The sequence below is a fragment of the Ictidomys tridecemlineatus genome, chromosome 10 (assembly GCF_052094955.1).
Source record: "Ictidomys tridecemlineatus isolate mIctTri1 chromosome 10, mIctTri1.hap1, whole genome shotgun sequence".
In the NCBI taxonomy this organism is placed as follows: domain Eukaryota; kingdom Metazoa; phylum Chordata; class Mammalia; order Rodentia; family Sciuridae; genus Ictidomys; species Ictidomys tridecemlineatus.
The window spans coordinates 83,568,194-83,586,766 of NC_135486.1; the positions used below are offsets into that span (position 1 = coordinate 83,568,194).

At 32.6% G+C, this 18,573-nt stretch overlaps 1 protein-coding gene across 1 annotated transcript in view; it reads right to left on the minus strand.

Moving 5' to 3' along the window:
- Malrd1 (MAM and LDL receptor class A domain containing 1) overlaps positions 1-18,573 on the minus strand; it is a 610,752-nt gene that overhangs the window by 83,644 nt on the left and 508,535 nt on the right. The window contains exon 36 of the mRNA XM_078024684.1: positions 15,230-15,296. Within this exon, the coding sequence (XP_077880810.1) occupies positions 15,230-15,296 (67 nt within the window). The remainder of the gene's footprint in view (positions 1-15,229; positions 15,297-18,573) is intronic.

An 18,573-nucleotide genomic window follows, 5' to 3' on the forward strand; every position in this document is an offset into this window, starting at 1 on the left:
CAACATCCCTTGTTGTTTTTATAGCTTCACCTGTACCTTCTTTAAAACAATTAACCACTTTATGAAAGTTTTGCTATTTGGATCCCCCAGAGGAGTTCTCCCGGGCCCCAGACTGCTCCTTCTACACTATCAGTAAGTTTCCCTGAGATGGATAAAAAAGAGTCATTCATATATCTGACAGTTTATGAATGACTGATTAATTTTTATATATTGTGATGTTTTTTGTACTAAAAGAAAAAAAGGCAAGTATTTGTCAATATGAATAGATATTTGTTCACTAGGTTATCTCAGTGAACTTATACATTAAAAGATGATATATTTATACCTCTTATCAACATATACCTTTATATATAAATTATATGCTTTCTGAATTGTAGAATTCATAACCAATAGCAAAATACAATATATTACAATTTACATTGCTACAGAAAAACTTCTTGAAACATTTTTAATTCCAACCAGTGAAAAAGAATAATATATGTAAAGCCTTATTTCCTATTATTGGAGTCTTTATTCAAATGAAACAAATTCTCATTTTGACACTCTAACAAGTAAAGAGTGTTTTCCAATTTTATCTACAAAATGAAAAATGTAGTTATTAGAAAATGTTCTCATTCCAAAGTTAGAATTCTCCATATATATTCAGAAAGCATGTCATGTTCGTCCTCAGAATTGGTAGATGGTGGTAGCATTAAAATGAAAAGATTTGCCATGAAGTGATATTATATGACTTTACTTTGGACTCCCAAATGATAAATCAAAAGAGATGCATTTTTAAATTTAATACCAAGTGTATGTTTATATAAACACACATAAAAAACTTAGTCATTCATCATGAATAGTCATGATTTAATCTTTAATTTAGGAGATGAACCATTTCTGTTACTTCCTTGGTCTTCCTGGTAAAAATGAGGAATCATTTTATGAAAAGTACAAAGGGATTCCCTACATCTAGGAGTTTCAGAGGGGCGGCAGATTAGGGCAATAGCAAACAAAAACTGGTGCTTTCAGAGGATAAGAAAAGTCCCACGGGACTTTCAAAATTAAAATGCATTGAAGTACTTAGGTCTGTCAACATTTCACTAGTAAGAGGGATAAGTTCAAAAAGTTCTACCTCATTTGCTAGATTTTGCTTCTGTAAGGCAGAGATCAGCCACCTAGCAACAGCACAAAAGATTCTACTCTGACATAGTTAAACTCATGCTGGCTGAGCAGGAAGAAAAGCCGTGTAGGATCAGGGCAGAGCTGGATGGCCTGCAGTTCAGGGCCACTGGGGAGTCTGGTTTGGGAAATTGTAAAATTCAGTCTGAGGAATGACTTTTTGTCAGCATTCTTAGAAGCTCAGGTCTCTGAGCGCCTCCTTTGGGCTGTGTCTCCAGCTCCCCTTCAATACAGTGCATTGGACACATACGCACATCATGCGGCAAAGAAAGAAAAGATGTCATTTTCCATCAACCACTCCCTCTTTAAAGCTTGGTTGTGCACATACTAATAAATTGATAAAGCAAAAACAGGGTTGATGAAGATTAAACATTTTCCTGTGCATCTCTGTTAGGATGGATTAAAGGAGTGAGCTTTTGGAAACTCCTGATTCTTATACCATAGCCAGCTATTTCTTGTTCTCTCTTTTAGAGCAATTCCTTTGGCATGAGATACTGCCCCAGAAATAACCCTCCACTTTTCTTCTCGGAGGACAGAAATATCCACTTAACAGTCAGGTCATACCAGAGACCTTGGAAAATATCTGGATCACAAATCCCTGTCAGCAATGACCAGTGAACAAAATCTGGGCCAAGTCCTTCCTTGAATAATGGCCTCCCTGGATGAGCCAACAGGTCATGCAGGAGGTAAGTACCTCAGATCACCAGAGAAATGCAGGTTTCAGAGATGAAAGCTGACTGCTGTCGTGGGAAAATTAAAAAGAATTTAGGAGCTAAGTGTGCAAACACATCACAAGGTTTTCTTTCTGGGAAAAGGGCAGAGAAGGAGCATTAGGTATTACTGAGCTGCTCATTTTCATGGCTCTGTTAGTCTGAGATGAAAGGAGAGTCCAGCTCTGGGAGAGAGGTAGAGAGGAGGAGTTGGTGATCTTGGTGATAGCCTGACTCCCTTTACCTTCAATTGCATTTCTGGTATGTCCTTCCTGCTTGGCTCTGCTGGAGGCAGTAAGTGTGTAATGCTTTGTGACAACAGGGAAAGGAACTTTAGGGACAGGTGCATTCATCTAGAGGACAGATAGTTAAAAACAGTCAGCTGGTTCTACTTCTTACATATTGTAACTTAAAAAAAAATCTGGTTTTAAAAATGCTTTTCTAAGTGACAAGAACAGAGCCTGTAAAAAAAAAAATGCAAAAACCAAAGCATAAAATATGTCTCTGCCATCCAAAGGCTATCTTCTCTAGAGCTCACTGATGGTTCTTAGTAGTTGGTTTTGTAGCCTCCCAGGCTTCTTTTTGTTTTCACATAAAAGCAGTTAAAACTATCTCTCCCTTGAAATAGAATGTTAATAAACATGTTATTTGGAGTTTTCACTTTTCATCTATCAGCTTTGAAGCTTTCTATGTCAGGATTTCTAGCTTCCATTAAAAAAATGTTGTACAGTATTCCACACTGCACTGTATTGAATGCTTGTTTGCTTTCAATGTGGAGCTATTGCATAATACCCCCAAACCACGTGTTTATGTTTATATTCCTTACTAATATGTTAGTAGTCTAGAGTCCTTTGAGTTTGTTGAGTTAAAGAATGTGTGTTGTATTAATATTTTGCAAATATACTGCAACTTTGTCTTTCCCAAGACATCTTTTCCTCCAATGTGTGTATTTAGTTTCCTTAAGGAAAAAAACAAGTTATATTCCCACAAGCTGTGTAGAAAAGAGCAGAGGCAATTACTAAATGTTGTGAAATTTTTTTTGGTCATCTTGACAGGTCAAACCAGGAATCCAATGGTTTACCCAGTGTTTTCTTGTTGATACGAAATTATTTTCAGATGTGTTAACCTTTTATATTCCTTTGTCTATAAATAATCTTCATCAACTATATGACATAATTTTTATTGCTTTAAGGGAAAATTATATGCATTATAGTCAATCCTTTCCGTAGTATTTACTATATATTTTTCTCCTGGACTACTATCTCTTTCAAACTTATGTTCACAGTTTCTTTAGCCATATTGTAGTTTTAATTTCAAAAACCAATATGGTTGAATTTTCACATTTATCTATCTTTTCTTTTATGGCTACCTAGAAATGACATTCATACTCAAAGATTTTAAAATATCTTCTCATATTTTCTCTAGAAACTTTTATAATATTTCTGTGCATATAGATTTAATAATTATGCAATTAATTCTTGTGTAAAATCTTAATAATATTTCATAACTGGCTAACCAATTAGTTCTAATACCAATTATTGTATAATCTAACCCATCCATTCTCATTAGCTTGAAATATCACCTACTTAATAATGATTTTATGTAACTACATTATTGTATTTGAAGACTCTTTATTTTAATAGTCTATTGTCTATTCTGTTCCAGTTTCACAATATAATGACTTCACAGCAAGTTTCTCTATCATGTACAGAAATTACTAATCTTTAATTTTGGATTTAAATTTTATATTTATTTTAGGTGAACTTTAAAATACATTTACCTATTTCAAGACAAACACAAGTACAATGCTTTAATTACATTCAATTGACCAATATAATTAATTGGTTGTTGGGCTGGGTTTGGAGTTCAGTGATAGATCACTTGCCTCACACATGTAAGGTTCGATTGTCAGCACCACATAAAAATAAATAAAATAAAAATAAAAATATTGTGTCCATTTACAACTTAAAAAATATTTTAAAAAATTAATTGTCATTGGCATAATATCAAATATTGATAGTATTAGAAAGTACTTTGTTCATTTTTTTCCTATCTACTTATTCAAGTTATTTTTGAAGCTCCTTTATTTGAGCTTTTTGGTTTATTTTATGTGGTGGTAAATATTTGAAGTAAGTACAAAACTGTATGAATTGTAATTACTGCTGTTGCTTCAGAATAGAGCTCTTACCTTGTTCAGTTGTTATTAGTACCGGTGAAAAAGAAATTAACTCAGTCTTGTATATTTATCTTGTATCTTTCTACCATGCCTTTTATCATTTTAACAGTACTGCAGTTAATTTGCTTGGATTTCCTAAACAGCGAATATCTGCAGAAATATTGGTATTTTCTCTTTTTCAGTATGTAAGGTCTTACTTTTTTTTTTTTTTTTTTGCTTTTCCTTTACCTAAAACTCCTTGAGCAAATTCACCATTTTGAGTGCTAGTAGTCTTTATTAGATTTTTTTTCTTATTTATGGTTTTAAGGAAAAATATCTCACTTAAAAATTATTTATTTTAGGGCTGGGGATGTGGCTCAAGCGGTAGCGTGCTCACCTGGCATTCATGGGGTGCTGGATTCGATCCTCAGCACCACATAAAAATAAAATAAAGATGTTGTGTCCACCAAAAACTAAAAAAATAAATATTAAAAAATTCTCTCTCTCTCTTTTTCTCTTTCTCTCTCTCTAAAAATATTTATTTTAAATGGGCAGATAAAATTATGTATGTATGGTGTACAAGATGATGTTTTGAAGTATGTATTTATTGTAGAAATATAAATCCAGCTAATGAACATATATATTAGCTCACATAGTTAACTTTTTTTTGTGTGTGTGGGGGGGCATTTTACATATTTTGGGCCAATTTTGGTAATTTTTATTTTTTTCTATAAAATTGTCTCTTCTACATGTTTAACTTGAAAAAAATATATCTGCTGGCCTCTCTATTTTACAAAGATATATAAATGCTGTCATATTTAAGTTGACTTTGTAAACTTTGGAACAATTTTCGTTTGCAGTGCACTCAAGTGTTAAGAGTATATGTTTTATCCCTTAGCACTGGATACTATGTTTGAAAAAAAATAATAACAATTGCCATAATTTTACATTTTGATGACGAATTTTATATTACTTTGTAGAGAACTATTGTTTTTGCTATAGATATAATTAACATAATGCTAGGCAAATAAATGGCAAGTAGATTACTAGTGCCTGCGATGGAGACACAAAGATTTTTAAATATTTTAAAGTCAATAAAACAATTATGGATTATCCATTTCAGCAATACAAAATATCCTCTTTCAATTCATAGCTCCATCATGGTAGTGAATGTTAGTTGTTCAAGCAAATGTCCATTTTCTTCCTCTGCCTTAGAAAGAAGTTATGTAATTTTTTTCAAGGTCATGGACTTAGTAAGTGTTGGAGCACATATCCAAACTCAAGTTTACCTATTCTTAGAGTCAAACCTCTGTCCTCCTTTATACACTTCATATAAGTTATGATTCATAGGCATATGGGTTCAAAGATATCTCTAGAGAGGAGACTGTACATGATTTGAGACACAAGTTGGTCAGGGAGTCAAAATGGGAAGGTGTGAAATGGGTAAGTGAAACAACACGTATGCTTATGGGAATCAAAGTGTACAGTGTGTTCAGGACCTGCAAACAGTTGAATGCAAATCAAGCTCAGTTCTAGATTTTCTTAGGGCATGTGATTCAAATCTATACTCCTAGAATCATGAGCCATCGAGACAAACTCCAAAGAGGCAACATATTACAAGGGTTGAGAACCTCAGAGCATAGATCCTATCAAAAAGACTTGGGATTGAACTGAGTTAGAATCTGTACTCCACCAGTCTCTTGCTTTTTTGTCTGTAGGTAAATTACTTAATTTCACCAAGTTTCACCTCTTTAAATGACAAATTAGGCAACTTATCATCTGCTCTATAAGTTTATGTTAAGGCCACAATATATCAAACTGAAAAATAGTAGCTAACATGCAATTATTGACAATATCATAATCTTTCAGTCATTATTTTTAACACTTGAATCATAAAAAGCTATAGAATAATTCTGATGACTTATGTCTTTATTTCATTGACTTGCCCCAGGCAACACTATTTCTATCCTGGGCCCAAGAGACAATCCATACCTGTTCTGTGTTCCCACTGCATTCTACTAATTGGATATATCATAGTTTATGCAACCAATTTTCTATATGTGGGCATTTATTGTGTTACAAATATTTTTAAATTATAAAAATGCTTCAGAGAGTAGGCCTGGTGGACATGCATCCTCGTATTGTTAGAGTTGTACCAGCAGAAAAAAATTCTAGAAATGGAATTGTTAGATCAAAATGTAAATGAATATACAGTTTTGCTAGAGATTGCCAAATTCATCTTTATAAGAATCGTGACAGTTTGCTTTTCCACCAGCATGTTGTTCAGAGAAGAGCTGGAAAAAGGCATCTTCATACAAATTTAGTTGCTTTACTCTTATGAATGTAGAATAATCATTCCCCCCCCACCCCAATGTATTTAAGTGCAATGGTAGTTAGTTTATGTGTTAATTTAACAGAGCAAAGGGATGCCCCGATAGCTGGTAAAATATATTTTCTAATTGTGTCTATGAAGTTGTTTCTGGAAAAGATTATCATTTGCATTAGCAAAATGAGAAAAAAAATCATCCTTACTAATGTATGTGAGCACCACCCAATATAGTGAGGGCCTGGACAGAAGAAAAAGATGGAGAAAGGTGAACTCACCCTTTCCTTTTGTGATGGAAGATTCCTCTCCCACTGTCCTTGGATGACAGAGCTCTTGGATGGCTAGTCTTGAAACTCTGGGATATACATGAGCCCCTGATTCTCAGGCTCTATGCCCTGGACTTGGAGTTATATCATTTATTGTCCAGCTTTCAAATTCAGACTGAATATGCCATCATCTTTTCTGGTTCTCCAGCTTGCAGAAGTCATTTTGTCAAAATTACTATTTTTTTTAGATTTGTTTACTTAATTTAATTAGGTATATATGACAGCAGAATGTGTTTTGATTCATTGTATGCAACTGCAACACAACTTCACATTTTTATGGTGGTACATGATGGAGTATCACACCATATGTGCAGTCACACATGTACCTAGGATAATGATGTCAATCTCATTCTACCATCTTTCCTGCCCTCATGCATCCTTCCTACCCTCCCTCTCCTTTGCCCAATCAAAGTTCCTCGATTTTACCTGTGCCTCCCCCTTCTGCCTTATGGATCAGCATCCACTTATCAGAGACAACATTCAGCCTTTGGTTTTTTGGGATTGGCTTACTTCACTTAGCATGATATTCTCATTGATTTATTGATTTACTTGCAAATGCCATAATTTTACTCTCTTTTAATGCTGAGTAATATTCCATTGTGTATATATCCCACATTTTCTTTATCCATTCATCTGGTGAAGGGCATCTAGGTCATTTCAACAGTTTAGCAATTGTGAATTGTGCTGCTATAAACATTGATGTGGCTGTGTTACTATAGTATGCTGTTTTTAAATCTTTAGGGTATAGAACCTAGTGGGATAGCTGGGTCAAATAGTGGTTCCATTCCAAGTTTTCTAAGGAATCTCCATCTGCTTTCCAGATTGGTTGCACCAATTGAAGTCCCAACAGCAATGTGTGCGTGTACCTTTCCCCCAATATCCTTGCCGACATTTATTATTATCTGTATTCTTCTTTTAACATTTTTTTTAGTTGCCAATGGACCTTTATTTTATTTATTTATATGTGCTTCTGAGAATTAAACCCAATGCCTCACACGTGCTAGGCAAGTGCTCTACCACTGAGCTACAACCCCAGTCTTTGTATTCTTGATAGCTGCCATTCTGACCAATGTGAGATGAAATCTTATTAGAGTAGTTTTGATTTACATTTCTCTAATTACTGGAGATGTTGAACATCTTTTCATATATTTGTTGATCAATTGTTTATTTTCTTCTGAGAAGTGTCTGTCAGCTTCCTAGCCCATTTATTGATTGGGTTGTTTGATATTTTGGTGTTAATTTTTTGAGTTCTTTATATATCCTGTAGATTAGTGCTCTGTCTGATATGTGTGCAGCAAAAATTTGCTCCCAAAATTTAGGCTCTCTATTTACCTCACTGATTGTTTCTTTTGCTGAGAAGAAACTTTTTAGTTTGAGTACATCCCATTTATTAACTCTTGATTTTATTTCTTGCACTTTTGGAGTCATGTTAAGGAAGTCGGGGCCTACTCTGACATGATGAAGATTTGGGCCTCTGTTAGGCATAGGATCTTTGGTCTAATTCCAAGGTCCTTGTTCCACTTTGAGTTGAGTTTTGTGCATGGTGAGAGGGTTTTATTTTCATTTTGTTGCATATGGATTTCCAGTTCTCCCAGCACCATTTGTTAAAGATGCTCTATTTTTCTCTCCACTGTAGGTTTTTGGTGTCTTTGTCTAGTATGAGATAACTGTATTTATGTGGGTTTGTCTCTGTGTCTTCTATTGTGTTCCATTTGTCTACATGTCTATTTTGGTGCCAATACCATGCCATTTTTTTACTATAGATTTGTTGAATAGTTTAAGGTCTGGTATTGTGATGCTTCCTACTTCACTCTTCTTGCTGAGGATTGCTTTGACTATTCTGGGTCTCTTCTTTTTCCGAATAAATTTCATGATTGCTTTTTCTATTTCTATGAGGAATGACATTGGAATTTTATTTGGAATCACATTGAATCTGCATAGTGCTTTGGGTAGTATGGCCATTTTGTCAATATTAATTTTGCCTATTCAAGAGCATGAGAGATCTTTTCACCTTCTAAGGTCTTCTTCAATTTCTCTCTTTAGTGTCCTATAGTTTTCATTCTAGAGGTCTTTTACCTCTTTTTGTTAAGTTGATTCCCAATTATTTTATTTATGTGGATCAAATCCCATGGACAGGTCCTCTTCCCCATTCTCCCTTTCCTATTGGTTCTGTTTCTCAGGAGAACCCTAATCCCTAATATTAACATTACTTTATACATTTTAAAAGGAGTATTTTATTGATTGTTTTGCTATGATGTTGGGCTTTCCCTGAATTTTAAAATAGTTCTTCATTAGGGATATTTAAATTTTTTTATGACATATAGGATGCAAGTATTTAGATTACCATTTGTCTTTTGATATTGCAATATATATTCATTTTTATAAGAGTACATTACAATATTTTTTCCATGAAAAACGATAATACATATATTTTTTACATAGTTAACTTTCATTGGTAACCCTGTCATTGACGGCATTTGGATTCAAGTTATTGACAGAAGTTTTTCCTATATTCAGGATATAGAAAAATTCACTATTTCCTAAGTGTTTGTGTGTGTGTTTTATTCTATGGATATGAATTAACAAGGGGAGAATTAACAGCTTTATGATGTCCACTCATCTGATGCATCTTTATTTTTGTGTGTGTATGTGTGTGCGTGCATGGTTCTACTTTTAAAGTATGAGTCCAATTTCATCTTTTGCCTAATTACCTAACTAGATGCACCAACACTCTCTTTAAAAAGGTTTATCTTCATCCAGGGATTTGAAATGTCATCTTTATCATTGACTAAATTTTCAAAGGCATTTGCATGCATCCCTAGACTTTTTATTCTATTACACTAGTCTAAAATATCTGTAATGTCAAACACATATACCACATTATTTTAAGAATAAAGGCTTCATTCTATTTATAGTAATATGGTTATTCAGACCCTCATAGCTTTACTGTCATTCCATGCTTATGTTTCCATAATGTCTAAGTCTAATTGTTTACCCCAACAACTGTGATTTTTCTTTGTAGAGGCTGTGTTAGGATTATGAATTAAATGGGAGAACTAATGGCTTTAGGATATTAAGTCATTCACCCAGAGGAAAGAATGTCTTTCATTGGTTCAAGTACTTCAGAATTATTTTTATCAGATTGGTTTGCTTTTATTTTATGAAACCTATTTTTATTTTTTAAAAAATCTCTTTGTTGTTATTATGAATAATTTATTTTTCATTTTTCTGCTCTAAATAGTTTTGCTGGTGTATTTAAACTATTGACTGATATTAATTGTTGGAATTAATTTTTGTCTTTGATTCTCCATAATTTCCAGGTTTGCTAGCATAATAACTTCTTTTTTCAATTCTATCTCTCTCTCTCTTTTTTTTGTCAAATTGTATTGGCGACTATCTCTGGCACAATATAAACTATCACAGAAGGTGGTTAACCACTTGCCTTGTTCCTAATCTTACCAAAGTGCCTTTTGTGATTCTTTATTGAGAAAGAAACTGATGAATCTGAAATAATTTTTCTATGTAAATATATGAGTACACCATAGTGAATCCCACCACAGTGTACAATCACAAGAATGGGGTCCTAATCAGAGTAAGACATATTCCATGCTTGTATAATTATATCAAAAGGAGTTCTACTGTCATATGTAACTAAAAACAACCAATAAAAAAGAAGCTGCATTTAGATGGAAAGAACATATATTAAATCATTTTCTTGTATTATAACATTAAGTATTAGTTCTGTTCCATTGTTTTCTTTTCCTTTGTAAGACTCCAATTATATGCATGTGCTTGATCTTCCATTTCAGCTACTTCCTTTTTGATTCGTTTTAGTTTATATCATCTTCATTTATTTGGTTATTTTCCTGCCTTTGTTTAAAATGTCTTGACAATTTTATATTTAAATCTATGTTCTCTTGGAAATTTATAATTTAATCTTTCTTTTTATTTCATTTTATTTTCCGAGTTCAAACAATTCAATTGATTGAATTAAATCCTTTACTTTCATTCAATTGATTGTTAATGTTTTGTTGACCATTTTTGTACTCGAATAAGGTTTTATGGGCTTATTTTTAAATATCCCTAAATGCTTTTTTTAAAAGCATTTTTAAAAATGCTCTTTTTAATTCCAGAATTAATTGGGAATTAATTAGAATTACAGCATTTTCTTTTTTTTTTTAATCTTTGTTTTGAGAAGGAAGGAAGGAAGGAATCTGTCAGCTGATTTTTTTTTTTAAACAGTGGTTTTGTATAGTGGAAATTTTATTGTCTTTTTATTTTGTGACTGGGATTAGCAATTTGAGATGGTTTACAATATTCCTAGTTTAAGAGCACCCTCTTCTGTCATTGTAGCAAAGCAGAATTTCTTTAATGGATGACTTTTTTAAAGCAATTTCTCTCTCTTTTTTTAAAGTAATTTCTCACATTGTGTACTTAATATACTTCTTGTTGCATACATAGAAATTCCCAAGTGGTTCATTTGTGATTGCTACATTTGGTTACAGTAAAGTCATTAGCTCCTATCTCAGTGCATTTAAGAACATATTTTAAAGTAGTGATGATTTTCCTAGAAATTTCAGGACTTCCACTTGCATTTATTCATTCATCCATTCATTCAATCTTCAGTGAACACATTCAGTCAACACATATTCAAAGAGCTCTTGCAATATGAAGTATTATCACATACCGGTAATGAAAGGGTATTGCAAACATGACCTTTCTTTTCTAAAAGAAAGAGTGATCCACTCTCATATATTGCCAGGTTTTAAAGGCAAAAAACGAGGAATAACCATTTCTATTACCTTTTAAATTCCAAGTTAAAGTGCCTTTTTAATATATGAATTTTCTAGGAATGGCAAAAAATTTCTCAAATGGTTATTTTCCTTTTATAATTTTATTATTGATTTCTTTTATTAGGACACATATACATATTTTTGAGCAAAACTTCTAGAATTTTATTAGGGGTTCATTTTTAGTTAAATACTTGATAACAGTATCAATATAATCCCTGAATATGAAAATTACACATATTCTTTACTGTTATAAAGTAATATGAGGTAAAAATGACATGAATGGATATGTGTATATAAATAAAATTTTGTTTTTGTTTTGAGTGTATTTTTAAATTGAACATGTCTTATTATATTTAAAAATAAATTTACCTTCAATTTTTTTACTATGCTGTTTGCTACATTAACATTATGCCTGTTTAAACATTTTAGAGTGTTTAATTCCACATTATTCTTCCTTAAAATGTGTTTATACTGTAAATTTTGTTTTTGGCATTTGTAGTGATACTACTATTTAGTTTTATTTCCACTTGACAAATCTGTTTATTCTCATCATTTGTTTTATTTGTTCTTCATCTAGGTATAATACTTGTTTGAACTTGAGTATGCTGAATTAGGTAAAATTCTGTATGACTGTATATACTCACATCCCAATTTGATAGTCTGGGCTTTGCTTGACTTTTTCATTTTTACATTTACTGTGATTCCTGATATATGTGAATATATTATTTCCACTTATTTTTGCTATGTACTTTTATTTGACACATCTTCCTATTTCTCTCTTTTACCCACACTGACTCAATGGATCTTTTTAGTTTGCAATTCTTTCCTCCTTTTTCTATTGATTTGGAATTCATTTTATATAACTTAGTCTATTATTCTGACAGATATGTTGATACATCAAAATAATATAATAATATAAGAATCCAGCTTCCTTAGCTGAGGGACATTTTTCCTTTGTCCACTCATCATTTGCATCCTTAGCTCTCAAATATGTCCAACCATTAATGTTTCTTAAGTAATAGAAAACCATTGCTTACCAAGTAGTTCCTACTCTCATGAAAAACTAATTATAAACCCCTGTAAACCAATTGTTCTATAAAATTCCTTGCTCTGAGTCTGGCAGGTACCATCTGGAGGTTCTTTCTGAAGGGAAAATCCAAAGGCGTTAGTGATAAGACCCTTGGAGAATAACAAAATTCCAATAATATGGAGAGACCTGGATAAAAAATGGACTTTGGTTTTCTCTCCTTGGTTCTTTGGCTATCTACAAATGACAAGGATAATGAATTTTCACTCTTGGATATAAAAGAACAGGGCTTGAAATAAACCCACCACTTTTCCATTATAACACTACAGTTGCTTTAAAACTCTCTATTCTAAAGATGAGTTTTCATTTAACCTTAAATCAAAAAAGAAAACCTCTACATAGTAATGAGCTGGACATTAACTTTAAATAAGAATTAATTTGATGTTAATGCTAATTGGAAATAGTTTATCTTGCTATTTGGTATTTTATTAGCACATTTAAATTAAGGAATTGGGCAAGGATAAATGAAAGGATAGGTATTAGAAGATTATTTGTAAAATCAAATATTTAAGAATTGAGCATTCATTAATAGGACATTAATGAGGTTAGTTAAATTATTATATAACCATACATTTTAACATTGTATGCTACATGGCATAAAAGAGTGACATAATAATATTGATGTCTATCATTCCTATAATATCTTTGGTGTGCCAGGCCCTGTTCTGAGTATTTTACATATAAATCTCACAACCATCTCACAAGGTTTGTACTATTCTCTTTTTCATTTTACTGAAAAAGAAGATAAAACATGGGAAAGTTAATGAATCTAATACTACAGCACCAGTAAGGGGTGGTCCTGGATTCACATAGAAGAATAGACGTGGTATTTTATGAGAGAAAAAAATCAAGGTACAACATGATATGTAAGATATAATTCACATTTCTGTAAACACATGAACTTTTGTGTGTACACCTGTTTGTAAAGGGAAAAAGGCCATATGAGATATAAATCATACTACCAAGTAGGCCTTAGGTGCTGGAATGTTCTACTTTTTGCCTTATAGACTACCATTTGCTTTTTAAAAATGTATTACAATACACACACACATGACTTTTGTACTGCACAATTTTAAAGAAGCAGAGTTCAAATGAAGATACTATGGAAAGTTGCAAAAATTATGTTTTCATTCCTACATATATAGATAGCACTAATTGTAAACATTTATTTATAATGATAGTTCTTCATAGCTATTTTGCTTTTTGAAAAGTCTTCTTTGCTCTGAAAAATAATACACTAAAATATTCCATGGACTTCCCTGGTAGAAAATTTCTTCCTACATTTTGCTCCATTGATTTCCTTTCTTAAGTTTCAATATCCTCTGTCAAATCTTCTTCCCAACCCTAGACGTTTCTAATCTGAGAGAAAACAGTTTTTAGCCATTTGTATTTCAATTGCCAAAGTTTATTTAAGTTCATAAAGATGTTGTCAAGAATACAAAGCCCTTTGCTTGCTTAGCTGAAACTCTCTCAAATCTTTGTGCTTACCAGCCTGATAGAGTTAGAGGACAAAAATGCAAAACTTCTTACTATAAAAAAATTTGACATTAAGTGACTTTTTTCACTTGTGACATCATTCTTCATATTTTTCAGGAGATCATAGCGACTAATATTATGCATCCCATTTTTTTAATCAAGTAATAGTTTAGGATAAATTAATTTTCACAGAACCAATACTGGAAAATTTATATAATTTTATTGAGATGTGAAATTAATTACATAATGAGACAAAAGACTTCAAGAAAACTATTAGTAACTCAGTTTCAACTATGTTAGAGCTTGGGTTTAAATATATTTCATGATAAAATTGCTGTTGTTTTAATTTTGGGGAAATAAACTACTTTTCTTAAAATGTAAGTATTGACTCAAAAGTATGTAAGGACTTAAATGGGTATTAATCATTGCTTTTTGATAAGTATGTGTGTTCTGATATGATTTGAATATCAACCTTCAATCAGTTTCCTAATAAGAAAAGTAATATATCCATTGGCCTTCTAGATTAAAGAGTCATAACACAAACATAATGGAATATGCATCATTTCCTTTGGAGTCTGAAATATTTTTTGCTCAATTCCCTACAGGGTGAGCGGGAAAAAAAGTCAAGCAATCTTGTATATGCAGTATAAGTAATTCCCAAAAGAAATCTCAAGTTCTGTTTTTGTTTATTCTATCACTGATGATGCAAATGTATTCCTTATCTATACTTTAACTTTACTTACAAACATACTTTACATAAACCAGAAATGGTCTTGTTTATAAATTAATTTTATACTTTGTTGTTAGAAAAGAGAAAAATGGAATTTAAAATAAACAGTGAGAAAGGAGATATAAACCCAAGTTCATCTGCAAAAGGAGGATATCCATATCAGAGAAAAATCTTTTAAAAACCTGATATAAACATTCAAAATGAGGAATAATGAATATTATTAAAATGATATTTCACATATTGGAAAATATTGGAAAGCATGCAAAATCACATAAAATCACTGTCATTTTTGAAATACACTCCCATCTTCTTTTTCTCTTATGCATATAGATAAATGCAAATAGTGTAACTATATTTACCTTAATAATCTTATAAATAATCATATATTGATTGATATTCTATTATAAGAGCCTCAAATAAGTAAGCCAGCTGCAATAAATGTTTATAAAAAAGACTGTTCCTTACCGACACATAGGACCATTTTTCTCCACCACACAAATCCCATCATTTTTGCAATAATTTAATGGACACTCTAAAAAGAAACATCAAAAAAGAATACAGTTAATTATAAATATTATTAGGAAGTAACTTATATATAATTGTTAGTTATTGCATTAAACCTGATCTCTGAGAGTAAATGGCTTCCAGCTTGCGAATGGCAAAAGAATTCTAGGCTAATTGCCTCACCCCTAAAATTTCATCATGGACTCTTCTGTCCTGGGTGGGTTCATGTCCTTCATATGCCTGAGTGAGACGACTCTGCACCTTCTTCTCTACGCATTAGGTACAATCTACCTATTTAGAATATATCCTCATGATGTGATTGTACTGAAATCTTTTTTTGACTAGAACATTTCTTTCATTCCACATAATAGTCACCATATCATGGCTGATTAATGCTTATCATGGGAAGCCTTGTCTTTTTGGTAAAATAAATGATTCATGTGCATGTGCATATCTTTGTCTATGCACCTGGCATAGTTCAAGCCAGTCCTTCTTGCCCCATGACCTATTTCATTACTTGCATTGCTCCCTAGTTCTTGTTTAGCATGAGCATTTATTTTTAAAGGCATTTTTTGAACGGGTCAAAAAGAAACTAAGTATTTTCACATTGCTTCTACTGAGGACAGAGTTAGCACTTTCAGCTCTTCATACTGCATTCATTTACACTGCCTCCTTGTATTCTCACTGCACAATTCTGATCCACTAAGAGCTGCCAATTTTCCTGTTCTCTTAAAGCCTGACTTGAATTTTCTGGCTTTTTTTTTTAATACCTTCTTTCTTGCAGGATACCATTCTTTCTTTATTGGGCTATTTTAACTCCAATACCTGGGTGAAAACCTTTACTATTTTTAATTTTTAATACAACAAAATATTCTGAGTACCACTTGAAAGTCTGGCACTGAGCTAGGCACCAGAAATGTAATAATTAATAATATTGGCAGTTTAAAATGGCTAGTAATGCTGAAGACACTGAAGCCAACTGCCTGAGTTGTAACCTCAGCTCAATTTATTAGCTGTGTAATATACTGAGGAAGTCAGTTAATCTCTCTGTTTCAGGTTTATCTCTATAAAACAGAATTAAAAATAGTTCCTATCTAGATTTATCTATAGAGTTGTTGAAACTCTTAGAAAAATATATAACTCCTACTATGCATTTAATAAATACAATTTAAAAAATATACAGCCATGATTTCTATTGTCATTGATATTCCAGCCTCACAGAGGATGCAAAAAAAAGTAAGAAGGGATTAAAATATGGTATGAAAAGTAATCTGTTGGGAAGGATTTACCAAAGGTGACAGAGGCATCCTGGAGAGTACCTCAGTCAAATCTGGGGAGTCAGAAATGTTTCTGAGGTGAATTAGTGGCATTTATTTACCAGGAATGTGATAGTGTAAATTTATGCTTAAAGATCTGGACATTCCAGAAGAACATGTAATGTGTTGGAGTAACTGGAGGAAGTCCAGCCTGGTTGGATTGTTGATGATATAAAGAAGTGATGAGAAAAAGAGAAACAAAAATCCAGCATAGAGAGACTCAAGTGAGACTAGGAGTTTAAGAAGGGGAACATCAGAGTCTTATAACAATCTAGGAAGAAATTATGCCTAATTGAATGGAGTGGGCAGGGGTGGAGGGCGAGAGCTATAGGAATTAAAGAAGTATTTAAATGGTGTCATTGTAACATCTTGGTGACTATTTGAAAGAATCAAAGGTGGTGTTCAAACTTTTGGCTGGACCAATGGCAAGTGATGTTTTAATTCATTGAGCTGAGTTATTTATGGAGAAGGAAGATATTTAAAGGGAATGATGATGCTAGGTTTAAATGCCCAAGGGACTTCCAAGTGGAAGGGTTTCACAGGTATTGGAATCTGTACATGTGACCCCAAGTGAAATACCAGTTAGAGATACAGACCTGAAGATTCTCTTCAGACGCCTTCTTTTGCCTTCCAGATATTATTCATTTCTAGGAATGCTCCTCAAATCATTTTTTAAAATATTTTTTTCACAATACCTTTATTTTATTTATTTATTTTTATGTGTGCTGGGGATCAAATTCAGGATTTCATACTTGCTAGGCAAGCACTCCACCATTGAGCTCCAGCTCTAACCCTTCCTCAAATAATTTTGAGGTCTTTATTTTAAGTACCATGGAGTCACACAGATATAATTTTTGTCTATATGGAAGTAGAGCAACCTTAGTAGAGAAAAAGAAACCCATTTACTTCAGTAGAGAAAAGGTACTGGTCATGAAGTATAGTAAAAAAGTGAAGAAAAGAGACAGAGATTCCATTAAGGCAACATTCACTGACTTAAATATTGGAGGAAAAGTTGTTCTGAGAGATTTTCCAGCCAATCATTGAACACGTGGAAAGAGATGCCAGAGGCATTAGGAAAGAGGAAGTCAGAAGAGAGGGAAGTTCGAGGTCAAAACTGAACTATGTCATGTGTCTAGTATGATTTTTGGTTTCAAAAACTTTTAGCAATTTGCTTTCCTAGGAGTATATTTTCCATCTTGGCCTTTGTTTATCTTCTTTATTTAACTAATCAGAAAAGTGGGGTATTGAGAATAAGAGTAAAGAGCAATCCCCACCGGTCATGTACCATTGAATAGAATAGATATAAAGCTTCCTGCATAAACAAGATATTAGCTGGTTTAACTAAAACGAGTCCACCAATATGATGGAGCACAAGTAGACCTAAAACTTGTTAGAAAAACATTTTTATGGTTATTTTTTTCTTAAGTACACTTTTTAGTCTTCCTCAAGCAATGGTTTTGTTCTATTGAAAAACCAGCGGAGTGTCTGATACTGCAAAGCATCAGAGTACATAAAGCACAGTACTGCTGCACATTTTCTTCTAGGGTCATTAATTTTTACTTTGATTAGAGAGAGTAAAACATAGACTCTCTTTACATCAGAATGACTGTGTGGGAATCTAAAGGCATTTTCTTGTGCTGTACATCACAGCACCAAATAAAGAACACAAACATTGACTGGAACAAGGAGGGCATCCTGGTGTTTTGGAGGGCAAAAGATTTATAGATTGTTTCTGCAAGAAGTTTTTATGTTTCTATCTTATATTCAGGTACTTTATTCGTAATTTGAAGAGATGTTGTAAAGGTATTTTTGTCTTTAATTTTCTCAAAATAATTTCCAGTGTTGAGGATGGGGAAGGGAATGGATATGACTAGTTAGTAATGAACAGTTAGTTTTTCTAGTATATAAGAAGTAGGAATCCACGGGGTGGCATTAGAATTAGCACAGATCATGACTTTTTTTGCTACAATAAAGTCTTACTGACTTGTT